Raw genomic sequence first — 20,327 nt, forward strand, 5'->3', positions numbered from 1 at the left:
TGTCTCTATTTCCATAGAGTCTTTTCTACAAGTCAGTTATGTTCAGTGTGAGACATTGATGTTGTACACAGTATAAAGTTGGGAGGAGAAGAGGAGGGGAGGGGGTGGTAAACATAACATTATTTTACTTAAGTGTATGTGTGAGGTTTTTGTATTGGCGTGACTTGGGCCACCTGCTCCTTATAGCACTGCAGCTCCAGCCCTTTGTAATTAGTTGCCACATTTTGTGTGTGTGTGTGTGTGTGTGTGTGTGTAAAAGTTTCCCCAAAGTGTGTGGCCCAGTTGTTTTATGGAATATTAATAGCACATTTGCAGAAATTGTTTAAAGGGGGCTGAAACCAATGCTAGCCCTACTCCGTGTAGATTCACTGAAATTGATGGCCATGATGAACTTGGGTACAATAATTTCAATGTGCCTACTCTGAGTAGAAATTAGTTGGGTACTGCTCCTCATGTCTGCTACTTGTAGAAATGTTTTCACTGGAAGTGGAAAGCGAGAGGGTTTGGTGAGTAACACAAGCAGGGAAGGCAGCCCCTAGTTATTCCCTGCTCGTGTTGCTTACCAAACCCTCTCTCTTTCCATTTCGCCACAAACCTCCCTCCCCTCACAGTGGGGAGCAAATTAACTTTGCAGGCAATAATAGCAAAGTAACTTTGCAGGCAGCCGAAAAAAGGCGGGAAACAGGTTCCTGTGGCCTACGATTCGGATGAGGAGGAAGAGGGACTCCCCATGACCTACGATGAGAAGCGCCAACTCAGCTTGGATATCAACCGCTTGCCGGGGGAGAAACTGGGCCGGGTGGTACACATCATCCAGTCAAGAGAGCCCTCGCTCCGGGACTCCAACCCCGATGAAATTGAGATAGATTTCGAAACCTTGAAGCCTACCACGTTACGGGAGCTGGAGAGATACGTCAAATCCTGTTTGCAGAAGAAGCAACGGAAGCCATTCTGTAAGTGGAGGGAGCCTTCCAGGACCCATCCTGAAATGAGCAGGGCCATATCTTAATTATTTTTATCTACCTATATATTGCATTCATATCCCACCTTTCCCTCCAAGGAATTCGAAAAGGGATACATGAGTCTCTTCCCCCTCCTCATTTAATCCCACTCATTTAATTCCCACAACAACCCAGTGAGGTAGGCTAAGCAACAACTGGTCCCAAAGGTTGTAAACAATGAACTTCTTTTATTTTTAGGGGGTGGCCCACTTCTCAGTGCCAGAGGCTATGCTTGCATGCAGAAGGTCCTGGGTTCATTAGAGATGCCATTGAGGTTTAAACCTGGGACCTTCTCCATGCAAAGCAGATGACCTGCTACTCAGCTATGGCTTTTCCTCTAAACATGGCATGATTCTAATCCTCATAGTTCTGAGGAAAGGGCTGGATTATTTAATAGGAACATAAGAAGCTGCTTTATACAGAGTCAGACGCTTGGTCCATCCGGCTGAGTGACGTCTATGCTGACTGGCAGAAGCTCTTTCCCCAGCCTTACGTGGAGATGTCACTGGGCATTCAACAAAGCAGGTGCTCTACCATCTAAGGCCCTTCCCTCACTCACAGTGGCATAACATGGGTTGTCAGCACCCAGGACAAGGTCCAAAACCCATCTCTCTTCCTCCATCTCCTCTGTGTTTGCCTTGACCTTCCCCACCAGCCTGTCAAAAGAAGCTTCCTTCAAGGCTGTTCCCCCAGGGCAACTGCCCCAATTGTCCCCCACACTACTCCACTTCTCAGGTTTTGGAGTTGGGGAGATGCAATTGCATAACCCACAAGAGGCCACCTGACCCTCCCCCATCCAGCATCTCTTGGGAGTCATTGGCATGAGGATGCAAAAGACAGTGGTTGCTGACTCTTCCTTCTCTCTCCACATGTCACCAATTGTGCCTTTCTCCCCCGCAGCTGCGAGTGGGAAGAAGCAGGTGGCAAAGTCGAAGGAGGAGATTGCTCAGGAAAAGAAGAAGGAGCTGGAGAAGAGGCTTCAGGATGTCAGCGGGCAGTTGAACAACAACAAGAAGCCTGCAAAAAAAGGTGAACAAAACCTCCTCCCTTCCTGTATGCATTTACTAACTGCATCTGATTCCCTGTTTTGTCCTCACAACTTTGTGAGGTAGGTTAGGCTGAGAAGAAGGGGCAGGGGAGTGTAACCGCCCCAGTAGACTTCATGACCAAATGGAGGATTTGAACCCATGCCTTCTTGGTCCTAGCCTCTGACACTCCTGATTCCTGCATTGCAGGGGGTTGGACAAAACGATCCTTTGGGGCTTGCAGTTCTGTGATTCTAACCACTATACTGTGTTGGCCATTGTGAACCTGCAGCCTTCCCTATGCAAAGCTTTGCATGCAGGACCACCTCTCCTAATATCAACCATCCTGGCCATTGTGCACATTATCTGAAGCCCTTCTTCACGTGCCTCCTCCACAAGTGAACTGGAGGGTGGCAACACAAGACACAAGAACAGACCTTTTCTGTGGTGGCTCCCCATTTGTGTGATGCTCTCCACAGAGGCGCTCGCCTGGCGCCTTCACTGCCTATATTTAAGCACCAGATAAAAGCATTCCTCTTCTCCCATGCCTTTGACTAATTAAACAATCTATGGACTTTTAAACTGAGGAGGGGGGTGTTATTGTTTGTAACTATGGGTTTTTGTTCATTTGTTTTTATATTTTAAACCACCCTGTGATACTTGGATGAAGGGCTGTATAGAAATGCAAATTATTATTATTATTATTATTATTATTATTATTATTATTATTATTATTATTATTTTATTGATGTCCAAGAATAATATAAATAGATAGGAAGATGCTGTTGGATCATGCCAAAGGGAGCCCATCTAGTTTTGTATGCTGTTTTCACAGTGGCCACCCAAATGCTCCAACTAGAAGCCAGTAGGTAGGATCTGAGCAACAGCAACTCTCTCCACTTGTGATTCCAAATAATTGGCATTCCAAAGCGTAACTGACAGTGGTGGAAGAGCATAGCCATCTTGGCTGGTTGCCATTCATAGTCTTCCCCATGAATTTGTCCAACCCTCTTTTGAAGTCATTGAGTTTGGTGGCCATTACTGCCTCCTGCTGGAGTGAGTTAACTATGTCCAGAATTAGACTTCATCACTCCTGGGGTTTTTATTTAGGGACCTAACAGGGAAGGAGGTTTTGTTTTGGCTGCATTCACACAACAGTTTATTCCGCTTTAATGATGTTCCCCAACCAATTTCTGTGTTACAGTTGAGCTTCCACATGGTGTAAGAGCCAGTTTCGTAAATCTAGAGGAACATAGTACATATTTAGCACTCATTTCTGTGAAGCCAGAAAAAATCCATTTGCAGCCTCCTTAACCCAGAAAATCATGGGAGCAAAGAGATAAAATGTGGGGCAGTTACGCCAACCATACAGTTCTCTTCTGCCATTTTCATGGGGAGAATAATGGGGGAACAGAAGTGTGCATGTGCAGAAAGGGTGGAGGAGTAGCACTGATGCCCAGTGACATTTGTCGTTCCACAACTGGTACGAATGAAATTTAGCACAACATTCCAGTATATTGGTTTAAAAAGCCACAGTGTCATAACTTAGAGGGTAGCTGGAGGTTTTTAAGCAGAGGTTTGATAGCCATCTGTCATGGATGCTTTAGTTGGTATTCCTGCATTGCAGGGAGTTGGACTAGATGACCCTTGTGGCCCCTTCCAACTCTATGATTCTTTGAGTCTATGATCCTTCTAATGCAACAGGTACTGCAATGTGAAACGAGTGTTAGAATATGGGACAGAAGCACTAGTGTTTTCATCTGGGATCCTAATTCAACGTTCCACACGTCTGAATGCACTATTTTTAGCCTAGAGAAGTTGAATCTTAAATATCCAGGCTGAAGATTGCTTTCACCTAAAATGCTATTTCTTTTCTCATTTCTTTTGCTAGAAAAATCTGGCTCCACCCTTTCTGGAGGCCCCTCTCGCCTGAGCAGTAGCAGCTCCTCGGAATCGGGGAGTAGCAGCTCAAGCTCCACTTCGGACAGTAGCGATTCAGAATAAAGCAACAGACCCTTAAACGCTCCCGGACAGCGAATGGACGTCTCACAGGCACTTGCCCCGGAAAGTTCTGCAGCGTCCCCTTTTGCTCCTTCCTCGTTACTATATTTTTTTAAAAAAACAAACCAGCCTGCTTTCTTGCAACAGGACCAGCTCTGCATCTCATTCCACCCCTCTACTTTTAATTTTTCTTTTAATTCAGTGTTATAAAACCTTCCAGAATTTAATTTCCTCCCCCTACTTTCCCCACCCAGCTTTTATTAGGTTGCAAGATCTTTTTGGGGTGTGTGTGTGTGGCTAGACTTTTTAAGGCAAGAACTTTCCCTTGCATATAAGGTCTCTAAACTTTTTTTAAAAAATCAAATCATTGAGACGTCTTTTGGTGACCAACAGCAAGAGATGTGGGAACTGGAGAGATGAGTAAAAAAAATGTTTGCGAGATGTAATATTAAAAAAGGGGGGTGTTTTTTGGTAACTTTTCTCTCTTACTCTTCCCTCCTCCCCCATGGAAATTCCTTTTTAATACAGCCCAAGACTCAGCCCAGTGCTGCTGCTGATGCGGAGTGGGGAGCTTTTTAAATGGGGTGGGGTGGTGGGGAGGAGAACCTCTCTGTAAAACGGTACTGTATCTGAAAGACGTTAGCTTTTGAAGTAGTTGATTGTATTTGTTGCTAGCACTAGTATTCCTAACCTCCAAGGGGCCCAATCCACCATGGAATGCTCCTGGGCATGCCCCCTTCTCTCAAATGAGAGGGAGGTGTACAAAATGCACCTCTCCCGTTTGTTTTGGTGGGGTGGGAGTACAGAGACCATGAGCAGACCTTCCTTGTGGATTGGGCCCTGCGTCTACATGTGTGCTGAAGAGCATCATTTTATATATATATATAAATATATTATATATATATGAGGGAAGGAGGAGAAGAAAGCTCACGTACTGTGGATTGTTTTAAAAATGTACCTTTTTAGATATTTCTTTTAAACTTTTTTTTAAGTAAAAAAAATGATACTAGAGATTTGTGCTTCTGTTATGAGAGGTTGGCTGACCTATTAAAGCTAGCAGATGAAATCGTTGAAACTCAAAAAACAAAAAACTGATTTGGCTACAGGATGGGGAAAGGAGAGGTTGTTGTCGCTATGGGTGTGTGCATGGAGGAGGTTGAGAGGCCTACAATACACATCACAAGCATTAGCTTTAAAAAAAAGTCTGGGAATGGTCCAATCCCATTGTGCACACCTAGAGCGCAGGAAGAACGTCACTGATGTAGAACTCTGGGTGAACCCAATGACCTTTTCTCGGCAATCTGCAAACCTTGGTTGATGCTGGGGGATGGGGGTAGTAGCCCTTTCCAGTTTTGCTTGCTGTTGTTAAGGGTCTGTGAAGTATTGGTTTGCATCCAACCAAATTCCCCTCAAAAGTAGACCCACTGAAATGAATGGATCTAAGTTGGTTGGGTACCTTACTTTCACTTGGTCTGCTCTAAGCAGCACCACATTCACATCATACATTTAAAGAACTATGAGACCACTTTAAACAGTCATGGCTTCCCACAAAACATCCTGGAAACTGTGGTTTGTTCAGGTTACTAAGAGTTGTTGGGAGACTCCTCATCCCCTTCCAGAGCTGCAATTTTCAGAGTGGTTTAACAATCAATCCCTCTTCACAGGTAACTGCAAACCATAGTTTTGGGGAAGGAATTGGGGGCTTTGGGTATAAGCACCATGAACAAACTAGTTCCCATAATTCTTTGAGGGAAGCCATGGTGGTTGAGAGTAGCACCATAGTGCTTTAAATATGTGGTGTGAATGTGGCCTAGGACTAGCAATTGGATACACCCCTTGATTTAACATTTGTACAATATTCTGTAGTGATGGCTTTTAAAAAACGAAACCCTCTCACCCTGGTCAGTCTGTTACTTGGGACCTTTTCTATGTGATGTCATTCAGTCTCTTTGCCTTTTGTTGAGGTAGGAAGTACCGTGGTACCTCTGGTTACGTACGTAATTTGTTCCGGAGGTCCGTTCTTAACCTGAAGCACCACTTTAGCTAATGGGGCCTTCTGCTGCCGCCGCGCCGCCGGAGCACGTTTTCTGTTCTCATCCTGAAGCAAAGTTCTTAACCCGATCTACTATTTCTGGGTTAGCGGAGTCTGTAACCTGAAGTGTGTGTAACCTGAAGCAAATGTAACCTGAGGTATCACTGTATTCACATTAGCCAGTGAGGCATGGGGCACCACTGTCCAGTTTTTGTGAGGTCCAGACTTTTGAGAGGTCCGGACAACATATGGAAGCCATCTGCATCCTGAGTAGCTGTTGTGGTGTTCCTCCATGAGGAATGTTTGGAGAGCTTCTAACAACACAAACCCTACTGGATCAGACCAATGGCCCATCTAGTACAGTATCCTGTCCTCATGGTGGCACCTGGGCTTAGGTGATGTGATGCCTTCTGGAGGTGACTGGACTCCAAACTCCCATGGCCTCCAGCTAGTGTGACCAACAGCCAAGGATGCTGGGAGCTGGCGTTCACCAGCATTTGAAGGGCACCATGTTGACTGCAGGAGGCAGTCCTTGGTTGCTGAGAAGTTGTTAAGAGCTACAATTCCCAGGGTGCTTAAACAATCAGTACCTCTTCTTGGGGATGCCCATATGCTACTGGGCTAAATTCAAGGTTATTGCATTAATTTACAGGGCCGTTAATAATCTGGGCCAGGATAATTTGATCACCTTGAATCCCTTATATCGCTGCCCAATTACTGAGCTCTTCAAGGGAGTTGGTAATCCCCTGTGACTTGGATGCATGGCTCATGGCTCATATCAACCAGGAGCCATGTTGCGTTCAGTGTTGTGGCCCCAGATTTGTGGAACTCCATTCCAATTGAGGTCAGACAGACCCTCTCTCCCTGTTGATCTTACAGTTCCTAATGAAAACTTTTTTTATTATTATTCCAGCAGCTATTTCAATTTTATAGTTTTAACTGATATTTTTTTAAGAAAATATATTGTATCTTTGTTAAGAGACTCATTGTAGTGAAGTGGTATATAAATTGTTTAAATAAACATAAATTGTGATATTGTGATAGGAATAGGGGGTTTCCTAACAACTCCCAGCACCCTCAACAAAGAACAGTGTCCAGGATTCTTTGGGGGAAACTATGCCTGCTTAAAGCAGTATCTTAGCTCTTTAAATGTATGTGGTCTATGTTAGGTCCTATCTACACCATACACTTAAAGCATTATGATACGACATTAAACAGTCATGGCTTCTTCCTACAAAGAATCCTGGGAACTGTGGCTTGTTCAGGGTGCTGAGAATTTCTGGAGACCCCTATTAGAGCCCTCACAGAGCTACAATTTCCAGAATTCCCTGTGAAGAGAGATTGACTGTTAAACCACTCTGGGCACTGTACGTCTGGGAGGAGGAATAGAAGGATTTCCTAACAACTCTCTCAGCACCCTCAGCAAACAACAGTTCCTGGGATTATTTGTGGGAAGCTATGCCTGTTTAAAATGGTTATATAAGAGTGTGCTGTAAATGTATAGTGAGGATGTGGTTAACCATAGAGCCAATTGCTTAACTTAAGGGCACATTCTTGGCTTAGCGGGTCACTGAGGTGCATAGTTGAGACCCAAGCAAAGCCCCCCAAATAGGAAATGAATTGGGGGGAGGGTGAATCTCTCTTGATTCCTTTTTAAACCCTTTTTTTCTAACAGTGGAAAGAAGCTCTTAAGACTGGAAAGCTACTTCTGTGTTGTGAAAGTGCAGGTTTCCCAAATAAACCTTTTACCTCAAAGGAAGGGGGGAGGGGGGATACACTGGGGTGTGTGGGGGGGTGGGGAGAGATAACAACACTTTTGTAAGATTCATCAATTTTTCTAGAAACTATTTTCTCCAGTCTGGATCCCTGCACTTTTTTCAAAAGACACACTCCATAATTAACTGTCCCTTGTTTTGTTTTTGTCTTCTTGTATATACAAGTAACTTTATTTATTAACACCAATGGTCACTTAAAAAACAAACTATCCTGCATTTTGAAGAGTGACAGAAGAAGAAGAAAAATGCAGATTTGTTTTGGTATTTTTTTTTAAGAAAGAAAAACAAAGTTCTAAAGAATTGGGAGTACTTTTAATTTAAATGTATTTGACTTTAACCAACAGGTGCTATGGCTCTTTGATAGTTTCCTGTGCTGGGTGCTTAATTCCTTATTTGTGTATTCAGGGGTTTTTCCCCCCAGGGATGGGTTTAGGGTGGGGATTTGTTTGCTTTCTTTTTTTGTACAGACTTTGGACTTGACAGGTATTAGTACCTTCCAGATAAAAGCATGATTTATTTGTATATTCCTAGTTACCCCCTTTCCAGGTCAGTCTCTGTATCTTTAATTGTTTTAAAAGTAGAACAGTTTGGAAAAAAATAATAATAAAGGAACAAAGACCTGATTTATTTATGTATTTTTTGAAGCAAATGCCACTTCTGTAATACACACATTTGTAAAGCCTTGGGGGGGGGTGTTGGGCAAATGTGTGATGATCACAACTCTGTTTTCAATTTATTGTGCAGCAGAGTTAATAAAAGTTGTAGGATTGGAAATTGCAATGCAGAAATCACAACTAAAGAAACCATGACAGATGGTCATCCAATCATTGCTTAAATTCCTCAAAGGAAGGAGAGTCCACCACCTTCCAAGGGAGTGTGTTCCACCGTCAAACAGCTCTTACTGCCAGAAATCTCCTTGCAACTTGAAGCTATTGGTTTGGGTCCTAACCTCCAGAGCAGGAAAAAACAAGCTTGCTCAATCTTCCATCATTTCTCCTCTTCTTTGGGCTAAAAACACCCAACTCTTGTAACCATTCCTCACAAGTTAACCTAAGGTTTCTTTGGGGTTGCCAGACCAATCCTTTTTTAAAGCTATTGATGTTGGTCGCCATCACTGCCTTCTGTGGGTGTGAATTCCATAATTTAACCAGGTGCTGCATGAAGGAGGACTTTTTAAAAAATCTGTCTTTAATCTACAAAGGGACCACATCTGGCAGCACAGCAGAGGTCCCAAGCTGCCCCAATCTTTACCAAGGTCTACAGAGGAAGGAGGAAGCTTGGGAGAGAAGTAAAATCAAATCTGGGCAGATGAGATTTTGCTGTTTTTTATGCCAAGTTAGGTCCATCAGTTTCCACTCGACCACCCAAGGCAACCAAGATCTTGCTTGCCCTTCATCAGCCAACTCCCACCCCCACCGTACCATGGCAATGCTAAGCTCCAACCCATCTCACTAGGCTTTGCTCCTCAGTTCTTCACATCTTGGTGACTTGGATCTAAAAGGGTTTAGGTTATACTTCCAGTTCCCACATCTCAGCAGTAGGGTCCAAGAAGCTGCCTCTGCAGGGTTGCCAGACCTCCAGCTCTCACCTGAAGCCTTTTTCTGAGCCATAGGTAGCCGGTGGAGGTATTGAATCTCCAGGTGGGCAGGAGAGCCTGGGAGGAGCTGGCTACAAATTATAGCATAGACACTATGCAGTGTGTGCCCACCTCCCCACATCTCTCCCAATTAACCATCTGCAGGACCTTCTCTGGGGTGGCATCACCCTAGGCTTCAGGTTGGGGCCTTGAAATCTCAGCATCTGGGATTATCTAGACCTGGCAGCTGTTGGTTAAAATGACTGGTGACAGCAATGCTTCTGAATACCAGTTGCTGGAAACAAGGATAGGGGACTGCTCCTTGTGTTCAAATCCTGCTTGTGGACTTCTCATGACCACTTTGGGAACAAAATGGACTAGATGGGCCACTGGCCTGATCCAGCAGGCTCTTATTTTCTTATGATATTGTTCCAGTCCTGTGGTTCATTTTATCCTGTTCCTCAAAGCTCAGAATGGTGTAGGTAGCTGTATTTTTGCCCCCCCCTCCACCAGTTGTGTCCTATCAACTACCCTGTGAAGTAGGTTGCATCTTGCAGAGCTACATCTTTTCCCCTAAAATAAAGTAATATTCTAGTCCTTGTAGTTCTAAATAACTAGTCTGAATTAAATAGGAGCATAGGAAGCTGCTTTATGCAGAGCTCAGACCCTTGGTCCATTTAGGTCAGTACAGTCTACACTGACTGGCAGCAGTGGCGCTCTTGAGATTTTAGGCAAGGGGCATTCCCAGCTATCCTTGGAAATGGCATTCGGGATTGGGACCTTCTCCATACAAAGCAGGTGCTCTGCCACTGAGCTGCATCCCCTCCCCTAAATTTAAGTCAGGGTCTGCAGAAGGGTGGAGGCCTAGAGACCCTGATTAACCAAAGTGTGTGACATGGAACATTTGAAAGCTGTAGAGCTGGAAAGAACCTCAAGGGTCACTACAGCTGCTCCTCTTGCGCCCTACCCAAGAGGCAATAGGAACTCCCAGAATGCCATAAGTCCGGTGCCTGTCCGAGCTAAATTGAACTGACAATCTCTGCAAAACAGACTTTGCATTTGGCAGTCAGAGTGTGTCCACACAAAGAAGCAATAATTTGCTGCAGCCACTGACACAGGTATCCCTTCTTCATTTTTAATACTGCAAGTGATGAACAAAAGGCATTTGGTTGCAGAGAGAAGTGTACATCTTTAAAAGAGGTTTTTTTAAAACAAACAAAACAAAACTCTTCTGAACTGTTCCCAGCCACTTCCATCCCTAAGACCTAGCGTAGTTCTGTTAGCACATCAACAAGTTAACACAGCAGCAATTTGACAGTCCTGGCCCTAGAAAGCAAAGTCCAAGCTTGCATTCATGCCTGCTTCAGCGTGAGAGCATGAATGGGGCAAACTCGTGTCCATGAGAGATAACCTATTCACTTCAATTGCCTGCCTCCCTTAGCAAAAGAGAAGTGCTCATGCAGGTGGGTTATCATATTATTTTCCAGATCCTGCTTGTTTTAGAGGGAGACAGCTATGTGGACATTTAGCAAGCAAAGCTGGCATGGAAATGGGTGGTGGTGGAATGCCTCCTGTTTGTAAGCAGCCAAGGGTAAAGGTGTGTTAGAGCAGGTGTTTTGAACTGCACTTCCTACCTCCCCAAAATGGCCCCTATGTGACTCCTCTCCAGAACAGATGATTGGGAATAAATCTTTGCCTATATCAGCACCACTTAAAACAGATAGGGAGATTGTGGCTCTCAATGGTGATGTCAGGTGAATGGTACAGGGTAACATCTGGAAGTCCCCGGGCTCCCCACCTTCAAATTCCATCTGTAATGGAGAGTCCTGGGTGGGATAGGGGTGGGTGAGTGAGGACGAGACATTCACTATTGTCTATCAGGAACAGCCTTTTGCAGAGTAGCAGCAAATGAAGTTTCAAAATTGATTTGGACAGATTCAACAAATGTAGGCAAACCTGAGGCCCCTGAAAATCCATTTCCCAAATTGCTTCAGGAACACCGTCCAAAAATGCAGTAGAAGATAAATAGAGCTACAACATAAAAAATAAAACTTTTTTTTAAAGGAAAACCACTTTCTGGGTCCATTTTGGTTAGGCTAGAGATTGCGCTTGCTTGCTCACTCTTAGCTCTTGAAATCACATCACGCTGCAAAACCTGGATTGTCCAGTATCCCTGGGGATGTCCGCTTTGTTCTTATCCCGCACCAAGATCGCCTGGTTGCCATATTGTGAGTACCACATGCTGTGGCTCCTGTTCAGGTACGTTCCTGGTGGCAGAGACTCAAGTTTCTGCTGCTGCTGCTGCCAGATCAGCAAAGAGGCATCCCTGTACCGGAGACGAGCATAAGTCTCGGACAAAGCTTTCTCGGCCAGGGGTGGCCGTCCGCTCATCCCCACGGCTACCACCTGTTCACAAAATATGAAGGAAGCCTTGTTGCCATTGTCTTCCGGCTGTGGCTCAGGGCTTATAGGGGAGGTGGTGTTCTGGGCTAGGAGAGAAACGCTGCCAGACACAGCAAGTGCAGGAGGTGCTTGATTCAAAGGGCAAAAAACAGGCTCCACCCAAGTCTATTAGGCTCCTGCAATCCAGTTCTGCCCTGGAAATTCTCACGAGTCCATATAACGCAGAAGGGTTAAAGGTTACTCAGAACCATGAGGACCATCATCTTAATCTTAAGGAGAGGGCTGTACCAAGATGGTAGAGTCCTGATACAAGAGACAGCCCATTCTCAAGAGTCCTTTTGCACCTTCCCTTGCATCTCTTCCTTGCTGTGACCTCTTTCAGCCCCCCTCACCCACCTCTGCTTCCTAATCTTGTCTACCTTTTGAACTCACCTGCCCCAGTTTATTGCTTCTTCAGGTATTGGAGAACAAGGAGCCATCAGGACTATGCTGGGAAATAGAGGAGTATGGGTGATGTTCTTTTTCAAGTCAAATGGGGAGGGATTTGATGATTGATTCTTGAACTTGACTAAAGGACAGTTTGGTGATTCTCTTGCTTGCTCAGAGGATGGAAGTCAAGCTGAGTGTAGATGACACATCTGTTTCCATGGAGAGAGAGTGCCAGAATGCTGGATGCTGGGACCATCTCCAGAACTGGTTGTGGACTTTTTCTACTCATTGCCAACTAGGCTGGGATCAAATCCAAGTCACTTCTCTTTGATAAGGAAGAATCTGCAGAACAATCAGAGATAGTTAGGATACAAGAATGCAGGAGCATAGCAGAGATTGATAAAAGCATTCCATGTTTTTGGCATATGAACATAAGCTGCCTCCTAATCAGTCAAACCACAGGTCCATCTAGCTTAGTACTGTCAACACTGACTGGCAGCAGCTCACCATAGTTTTAGGCAGGGGACATTTTCAGGGCAAAACTGGACTGTAGAAGCCTCAGCACTAATAGACTCAGATGGTCCTGGTTGCTTTGCTCTTTGAGTCAGACTACTGGTCCTGCTAGCTTAGTATTGTCTACACAGGCTGAGAGTAGTTCCTCAGGTTTCAGGGGCAGGCCTTTTTGGAGGTGCTGGGGACTGAACCTGGTACATTTTGTATGGAGAACGACTGTTCTACCACGGAGCCACAGGCTTCCCTCCAAGCACAGCTATAGCCTAGCAGCAGAGCACAAGCTTTGTACATGAAAGGTCCTGGGTCCAGTCCCCAGAGGCATCTCCGTGTAGGTCTGGGGCGGAAAAGACTGCCAGTACTGAGTTGTTTGTTTTGCTTAATTAACAAACTCTACAGACTTGCTTATTCAGCCAATCGATAAATCTCTGAAGTGGTTTACACACAGCAGTCTGAAATATTTATAAGAAACACAGATAAAACTAACAAACTTTAAGAACAAGGAGACAACAACAAATTATCAAAACAGAGATAAAGTCAACAGATTTTAAAAACAAATGCTAATTATCAAAACATAGAAAAAGTCAACAGATTTCAAAAACAAACACTCATGACAAAACAACATGTTTGGCTTGACTCGGCTAAGCAAAAAGCTTGGGGGAAAGTGCCTTGTTTTAAGATGCGTGAGTTTCTGTCCTACAGGACTTACAAGGAGGATGCTTTTTTAACATGTACTTTGATAAGAACATAAGAAGCTCTTGCCGGATCAAGGCAAAGGGGGTCCACTGTCAAAACAGCATCCTGTTCTCACAGTGGCCAACCAGATGCCCCAATGAGAAGCCCACAAGCAAGAACTGAGAAGAACAGCAGCAACTCTCCATCAACTGGCGTGCAGAAGCAGCCTGCCTCTGATACTGGAAGAAGGACCATAAGAAATGCCCTGCTGTTGGATCGGACCAATGGCCCATCTACTCCACCATCCTGTTCCCACAACAGCCAACCAGATTCCTTAATGGGAAAACCGCTAGCAGCACCCAAGTGGAACAGCAACTTTCCCCAATCCATCTCCTTTATTGGCATGCAGAGCATATGAAAGTACAGTGGTACCTTGGTTTACGAATTTAATCTGTTCCGGAAGCCCGTTCTTAAACCGAAAGCATTTTTAAACAGAGGTGTGCTTTCCCTAATGAGGCCCCCTGTTGCAGATGTCCTTCCACTGTTCAGATTCTGTTCTTAGACCGAGGTAAAGTTCGCAAACCGGGACACTACTTTTGCTTTTGTGGAGTTTGTAAACCAAGTAGTTCATAAACAGGTACAGTGGTACCTCGGGTTAAGTACTTAATTTGTTCCGGAGGTCCGTTCTTAACCTGAAACTGTTCTTAACCTGAAGCACCACTTTAGCTAATGGGGCATCCTGCTGCCGCCACGCCGCCAGAGCATGATTTCTGTTCTCATCCTGAAGCAAAGTTCTTAACCCGAGGTACTTTTTCTGGGTTAGTGGAGTCTGTAACCTGAAGCATATGTAACCTGAGGTACCACTGTATAGAAGTAAAAGCATAAAACTGGAGTCTGTTCATAACGCTAGTCCTGCTGACAGCAGAGACCCACACTGCAATAGGTGGATTTTGATGCTTTTGCTGTCGACCACAGCAAACTATGGCAAGTTCTTAAAGAAATGGGAGTGACTGGTCACCTCATCTGTCCCCTGAAAAATCTCTAGGTGGGACAAGAAGCTACAGTTAGAACTGGATATGGAACAACTGATTGCTTCAAAATTGGGAAAGGAGTACGGCAAGGCTGTATATTGTCTCCCTGCTTATTTAACTTATATGCAGAATTCATCATGCGAAAGCCTGGGCTGGATGAATCCCAAGCCAGAATTAAGATTGCCAGAAGAAATATCAACAACCTCACATATGCAGATGACACAACCTTGATGGCAGAAAGTGAGGAGGAATTAAACAACGTTTTAATGATGGTGAAAGAGGAGAGCGCAAACTATGGTCTGAAGCTCAACATCAAAAAAACTAAGATCAGGGCCACTGGTCAAATAGAAGGAATGGAGGCAGTGAGATATTTTACTTTCTTGGGCTCCATGATCACTGCAGATGGTGACAGCAGTCACGAAATTAAAAGATGCCTGCTTCTTGGGAGAAAAGTGATGACAAACCTAGACAACATCTTAAAAAGCAGAGACATCACCTTGCTGACAAAGGTCCGTATAGTTAAAACTATGATTTTCCCAGTAGTGATGTATGGAAGTGAGAGCTGGACCATAAAGAAGGCTTATCGCCAAAGAATTGATGCTTCTGAATCATGGTGCTGGAGAAGACTCTTGAGAGTCCCATGGACTGCAAGAAGATCAAACCTATCCATTCTGAAGGAAATCATCCCTGAGTGCTCACTGGAAGGACAGATCGTGAAGCTGAGGCTCCAATACTTTGGCCACCTCATGAGAAGAGAAGACTCCCTGGAAAAGACCCTGATGTTGGGAAAGATTGAGGGCACAAGGAGAAGGGGACGACAGAGGGCGAGATGGTTGAACAGTGTCCTCGAAGCTACCAGCATGAGTTTGACCAAACTGTAGGAAGACAGGAGTGCCTGGCGTGCTCTGGTCCATGGGGTCACGAAGAGTCGGACACGACTAAACGACTAAACAACAACAAAGGACGTCCCTGCAAACAACCCTAAAGCTGGGAAGAGGCGGGCAGGGGGTGCAGAAAGAGAGACGTCGTTCAGCCCCCTTCTTCCATCTTCCTGTCCTTGCTGACGCGCTTAAGGGTCCCCGACTGCGGTCACTCACCTACCTCCCGGCCTCCGTCGGGGCGTACAGCCGCGGCCGGGCTGCAGGGCCCGGCGCCTCTTCGTCCTGCTCCTCCTGCGCGTTCTTGGCGTCCCCGTTTGTCTCTACGCTACGGAGGAGGAGGCGGCAGCGTCGACGGGCGGCGCTCCGAGCCTCTCCGCCCACTCCTGGCAGCGGGAGGAGGAGGGAGAGGCTGGCTGGCAGAGCCGCCTGAGCCCGCCCCCGTCTACCGCGGCTTCAGAGCTAGTTCCGCCCGCGTGCCCTAGCCCACCCTGGCCAGGAGCCCTGGGGGCCGCACTGCAGGTCCCGGAGGGCCACAAGGAACGGGGAGCGGCCAGAGGAGGAGTTGGGCACCTGCGTCTTCCGCGGGGGGCTCTTTGCAATGCTAAAATCTGCAACAAAGAACTCTCACCTCCCCAGCTCAAACCGCAGTTTCCCCCGATCCGGTGGGGAAGAAGGCCTGACACTTCAGCCGTTGCGATGCCCATTAAGCTTTGCAGAGTTGAGCTGCCGGGAAGGTTCCACCCCTTGTGTAAGATGCTGTAGCGCTGCTGAGTTCTCGTCCCTTTCACCAAATGAGGATGCTGTCAAGTCAAGAGCCCCTGGAAAAGATCCAGTTTTATTAAGAGATCTTATGCACCGAATAAGCGCCAGACAAGGTCGGGACACCAAGGATTCTTTTGTGAACATGCCGTTGAAGCATTTCTCCAATGCTTTTGTGCTGTGAAAAAGTAAAAATAAAAGCCCATAATGTCAATAAAAGAGAGAGTGTACCAATTCAAGAAAACCCGGAGGATTTATACTGTGTGTGTGTGTTCGTTTAGGTTTTTTTTTTTTTAAATAAAGAGCTTGTTTCAGCTGAATCCATCCAGGGAGTTTCTTCCATAACAAGACCAATCACTCAGTATTGTCCACACAGCTCTTCTGAATTTCAGGCTCTGTGTGTGTGTGTGTGTGTGTGTCTTTTGCCAGCCCCACTGGATATGCTGCTGGGGACTGAACCTGGGACCTTCTGCATGCAAAGCGCAGAATCATAGAATTGTAGAACTATAAGGGACCCCAACTGTCACCTAGCCCAACTCCCTACAATACAGGAATCACAGCTAAGGAACCTCTGACAGGTGGCCACCCAACTTCTGCTTAAAAACTTCCAATGAAGGAGCATCCAACACCTCTTATCGTCGGAAAGTTATCAGAATCTCCTTTCTTGCAGTTTGTATCAATTGGTTCAGATCCTTCTCTCCAGAGCAGCAGGAAATAAGCTTCCTCCATCTTCTATGTGATTGTGACAGCCCTTTAGCTATATGAAGATGGCTCTTCTCCCAGTTTCCTCTTTTTAGGCTCGATGACATGAGGATGCTAAAAGTATCTTAACAACAACAGCAGCAACAACAATTCCCTCTAGCAAGAATGCTTCAAATAACGAGAGATAGAAAAAGTACCAAGAAGACGGAACAATACCTGCTAGCCACCAACAAGGGGCAGCAGATCTGTTCTCTACACAAATCTACACAGATGCCCACCTTTGCCAGCTTGGTGCCTTCGGGAGGGACCAATAGGATTTGAAGTCCAAAACATCTGGAAACACCAGCTTGGCAAAGTCTGCTACAATTCATTAAAGACAAAGTGGCTTCTCCCAAATAATTCTGGAGTGTGGTTTATTGAGCGTACTGAGAGTTGTTAGGAGACAGTCCCCCCCCCCCATCTCCTCCCAGTTCTACAATTCCAAAGTAGTTGAACAATCAAATCGCTCTTCCCAGAGAACTCAGGGAATTGTAGCTCTGAGAGGGGAATAGAAGAAGAAGAGGAGGAGGAGGAGTTTAGACACAATATCCCGCCTTTCACTCCCCTTAAGGAGTCTCAAAGCGGCTAACAACCTCCTTTCCCTTCCTCCCCCACAACAAACACTCTGTGAGGTGAGTGAGGCTGAGAGACTTCAGAGAAGTGTGACTAGCCCAAGGCCACCCAGCAGCTGCATGTGGAGGAGCGGGGAAGCGAGCCCAGTTCTCCAGATTACGAGTCCACCGTTCTTAACCACTACACCATGCTGGCTCCCATGGTGTCCTAGAGGGGTGTCCTAGCAACTCTTGGCACCATTAACCAATTATAGCTCCCAGAATTAGTGGGGGGAAGAAGCTATTTAAAGCTGGTTTTGACCTATAAAGCATTAAACAGCTCAGGACTGCAATACCTCAAAGATTGCCTCTCCCCATATGAAATGTCCTGGACCCTGAAACCATAATTTGAGGCCCTTCTTCGTATGCCTCCTCTGTGAGAGGTTCAGAAGGTGGCAACACAGGAAAGGGTATTTTCTATGGTGGCTCTCAGGAAGGCTCACCTGGCACCTTCATTATACATTATTAGGCGCCAGGCAAAAGCTTTCCTCTATAACCAGGCCTTTGGCATTTAACTATAACCTTTTTAAAGTATGCAGGATTTTAAAATGTATTTATTTTTCCATTTGGTTTTAATGTACCTCTGTGTGGTTTATTGCCATCTGTTAGTTTGGTTGTAAGTCACTTTGGGTTGGCCTGGCCAAGGTAAAGTGACTAACAAATTAAATAAAACAACAACAGCAACCGCAACAACAGCGTGGTATCCAGTGCTATTTTTCTAGAAAAAGATGTGATGGAACTCACCATGAATGCCTCTCTTATTCTCTTATAATGCCAATGGCACCCACCTGAGAAGTGCGAGAACAGAGTTTTCCGCCAGAAAAAAAAGCGCTGGTAGTATAAAAGTTTTGTGTACGTTATGGGAGTTATTTATACCATATAATGCATTATTATTTATGCTTTAAACATGCTGTACATTGCTTGGAGACATTTGGGTAACAAGCAGTTAAGAAGTCTAATAAATAATATATAATAATAGTCAGTGCTATTTTTCCTCCCTCTTTCTGTTAGCATGACAATGGCACTCACCTGAGAGGTGCTGGAACCCACCTGTAAGGTGCTGGGACTGAGTTCTGGCAAGTTCCCCTTGAAAAAAAACACGCCTTGGTAATAATAATAATCCAAATGCCACAGTTGTGTACCTTCAGGAGTTTGCTAATGGTGGGAGGTGTGAGAAGGAAAAGCAGGTGGAACTTATATTTGCACAGGAATCTACATTTCAACCATGCAAATTTCAGAACATTCTGAACACCTGCCCACTTCTCTCTGTCTTCCATCCATCCCACAGCTTCCATTATCAACAGCTACTAATTATCATAATTATGCTCTGCCTCCACAGCTCCTGAATCCCAGTTGCTGGTAACCACAGGAGGGGAAAGAGCTCTTGTGCTCCTGCTTGCAGGTTTCCCATAATGGGCATCAGGCTGGCCACTGTGAGAACAGGAGGCTGGACTAGATGGCCACTGGCTTGATTCAGCAGGATCACATTTCCAGATGCAGGCAAGAATGGGGCCAATAAAAGTTGTGGTCTGGGGAGATTATTTTCCCCCGTTTTATTAAATTTGCTTAGTAACATAACATTATATATATTAATGTTATGTAGTTAGGCATTGTAGTATGAATGAATTTTGTTCTGTATTATTTGTTTTATAGAATATGTCTGGGGAGATTCTTGAGAGACAGAAAATGAGGCCTGGAGGGTTGCATCTGGCCCCTGAACCTAAGAATCTGAACACCTGGGGTAGGGATTCCCACAGCATTTTGTGAATTCACTCATGGGAATAGCTTGTTGGTCTCTCTTTAATGTGATGCTGGAAGATCCATCAGGGAAAGACTTGAGACAATCTTGAGAGGAAATCAATATGTTGAGGCTGCTGGTGCCAATGCAGCCTGAGTTTGGACGAGAGAGAGAGAGAGAGAGAGAGAGAGACTTTGCCAGAGTCTCATCCAGTTGCTTTAGAAAGCTTTTTATAAACAGTCATTATGTCTACAGCACAGCAGGGAGTTATTCACAGCTTGCTTCCTTACCTGTGTGAACACAAATATGCCGAATCAATTGGCAGGGTCTGAAAAGCTGCAAACATCCCTTTTCAAGGCAGAACCAGGGAAATGCAGCTGTAGCAATAATTGTTCCTATAATAATAGAATTGTAGAGTTGGAGGTAACCCCAAGGGTCATCTAGTCCAACCCCCTGCAATGCAGGAATCTCAACTAAAGCATCCATGATAGGTGACCATCCAACCTCTGCTTAAAAACCCCCCAACCTGAATCCATTTGTTCATGTCATATCCTTCAGAGCAGCAGAAAAGAAGCTTGCTCTGTCTTCCATGTGACAGCCTTTTATATATTTGAAGGCAGCTATCACATCTTCTCTCAGTCTCCTCTTTACCAGCCTAAGCATACCCAGTTCCCTCAACCAGAGTCATATGGTTTGGTTTCCAGACCCTTCATCATTTTGGTTGCCTCCTCTGCACATGTTCCAGCTTGTCAATATCCTCCTTAAATCGTGGCACCCAGAACTGGATATAGTACTCCAGGTGTGGTCTGACCAAAGCAGTGTAGAGAGGTATTTTTACTTCCCTTGATCAGCACACTATGCTTTTGTTGATGCAGCCTAAAATAGCATTTGTGAGTTTTTTTGCTGCTGCATCACATTGTTGACTCATGTTAAGCTTGTGGTCTACTAAGACCCCTAAGTCCTTTTCACAAGTACCAATCTTATATTGGTGCAGCTGGTTTTTCCTGCCTAATGGTAGAACCTTACATTTGTCACTGTAGAAATTCATTTTCTTAGTTTGGGCCCAGTTCTCCAATCTGTTAAGGTCATATTGAATCCCAATTGTGTCTTCAGCAGTATTGGTTACCCCCTCCCTGTTT

The 20,327-nt window shown here is 45.1% G+C and overlaps 2 protein-coding genes across 6 annotated transcripts in view; one reads left to right on the plus strand and one right to left on the minus strand.

The window, feature by feature from the left end:
* Positions 1 to 8,457, plus strand: part of BRD3 (bromodomain containing 3) — a 35,721-nt gene extending 27,264 nt beyond the window's left edge. For all 4 annotated transcript variants that reach the window (XM_083485114.1, XM_083485111.1, XM_083485113.1 and 1 more), the window contains 3 exons: positions 661 to 953; positions 1,902 to 2,030; positions 3,918 to 8,457. In XM_083485114.1, the coding sequence (XP_083341240.1) occupies positions 661 to 953; positions 1,902 to 2,030; positions 3,918 to 4,030 (535 nt within the window). In that variant the 3' untranslated portion in view covers positions 4,031 to 8,457. The remainder of the gene's footprint in view (positions 1 to 660; positions 954 to 1,901; positions 2,031 to 3,917) is intronic.
* On the minus strand, positions 791 to 15,902 carry BRD3OS (BRD3 opposite strand). Of its 2 annotated transcripts, none has more exons than XR_014521405.1 (3): positions 15,556 to 15,902; positions 12,246 to 12,584; positions 791 to 983 (listed from the first exon to the last, which is right to left on the minus strand). XR_014521405.1 is itself a non-coding variant. In XM_083485443.1 (3 exons), exon 3 carries the CDS (start codon positions 11,799 to 11,801, stop codon positions 11,547 to 11,549), a length of 255 nt encoding a protein of 84 aa, XP_083341569.1. In that variant the 5' UTR covers positions 11,802 to 11,816; positions 12,246 to 12,584; positions 15,556 to 15,699; the 3' UTR covers positions 10,527 to 11,546. The 2 variants fall into 2 exon arrangements, 1 of the variants encoding a protein (XP_083341569.1); XM_083485443.1 differs by lacking the exon at positions 791 to 983 and adding an exon at positions 10,527 to 11,816 and having other exon boundaries at positions 15,556 to 15,699.
* Positions 15,903 to 20,327: the final 4,425 nt, after the last annotated feature.

This window comes from Podarcis liolepis (genome assembly GCF_965112155.1).
Source record: "Podarcis liolepis genome assembly, chromosome: Z".
Taxonomy (NCBI): Eukaryota; Metazoa; Chordata; class Lepidosauria; order Squamata; family Lacertidae; genus Podarcis; species Podarcis liolepis.

What these genes read in the sequence shown, in the direction of transcription:
- BRD3OS (XM_083485443.1), bottom strand. Translation starts at nt 11,801, where the DNA reads ATGAGCGGACGGCCACCCCTGGCCGAGAAAGCTTTGTCCGAGACTTAT.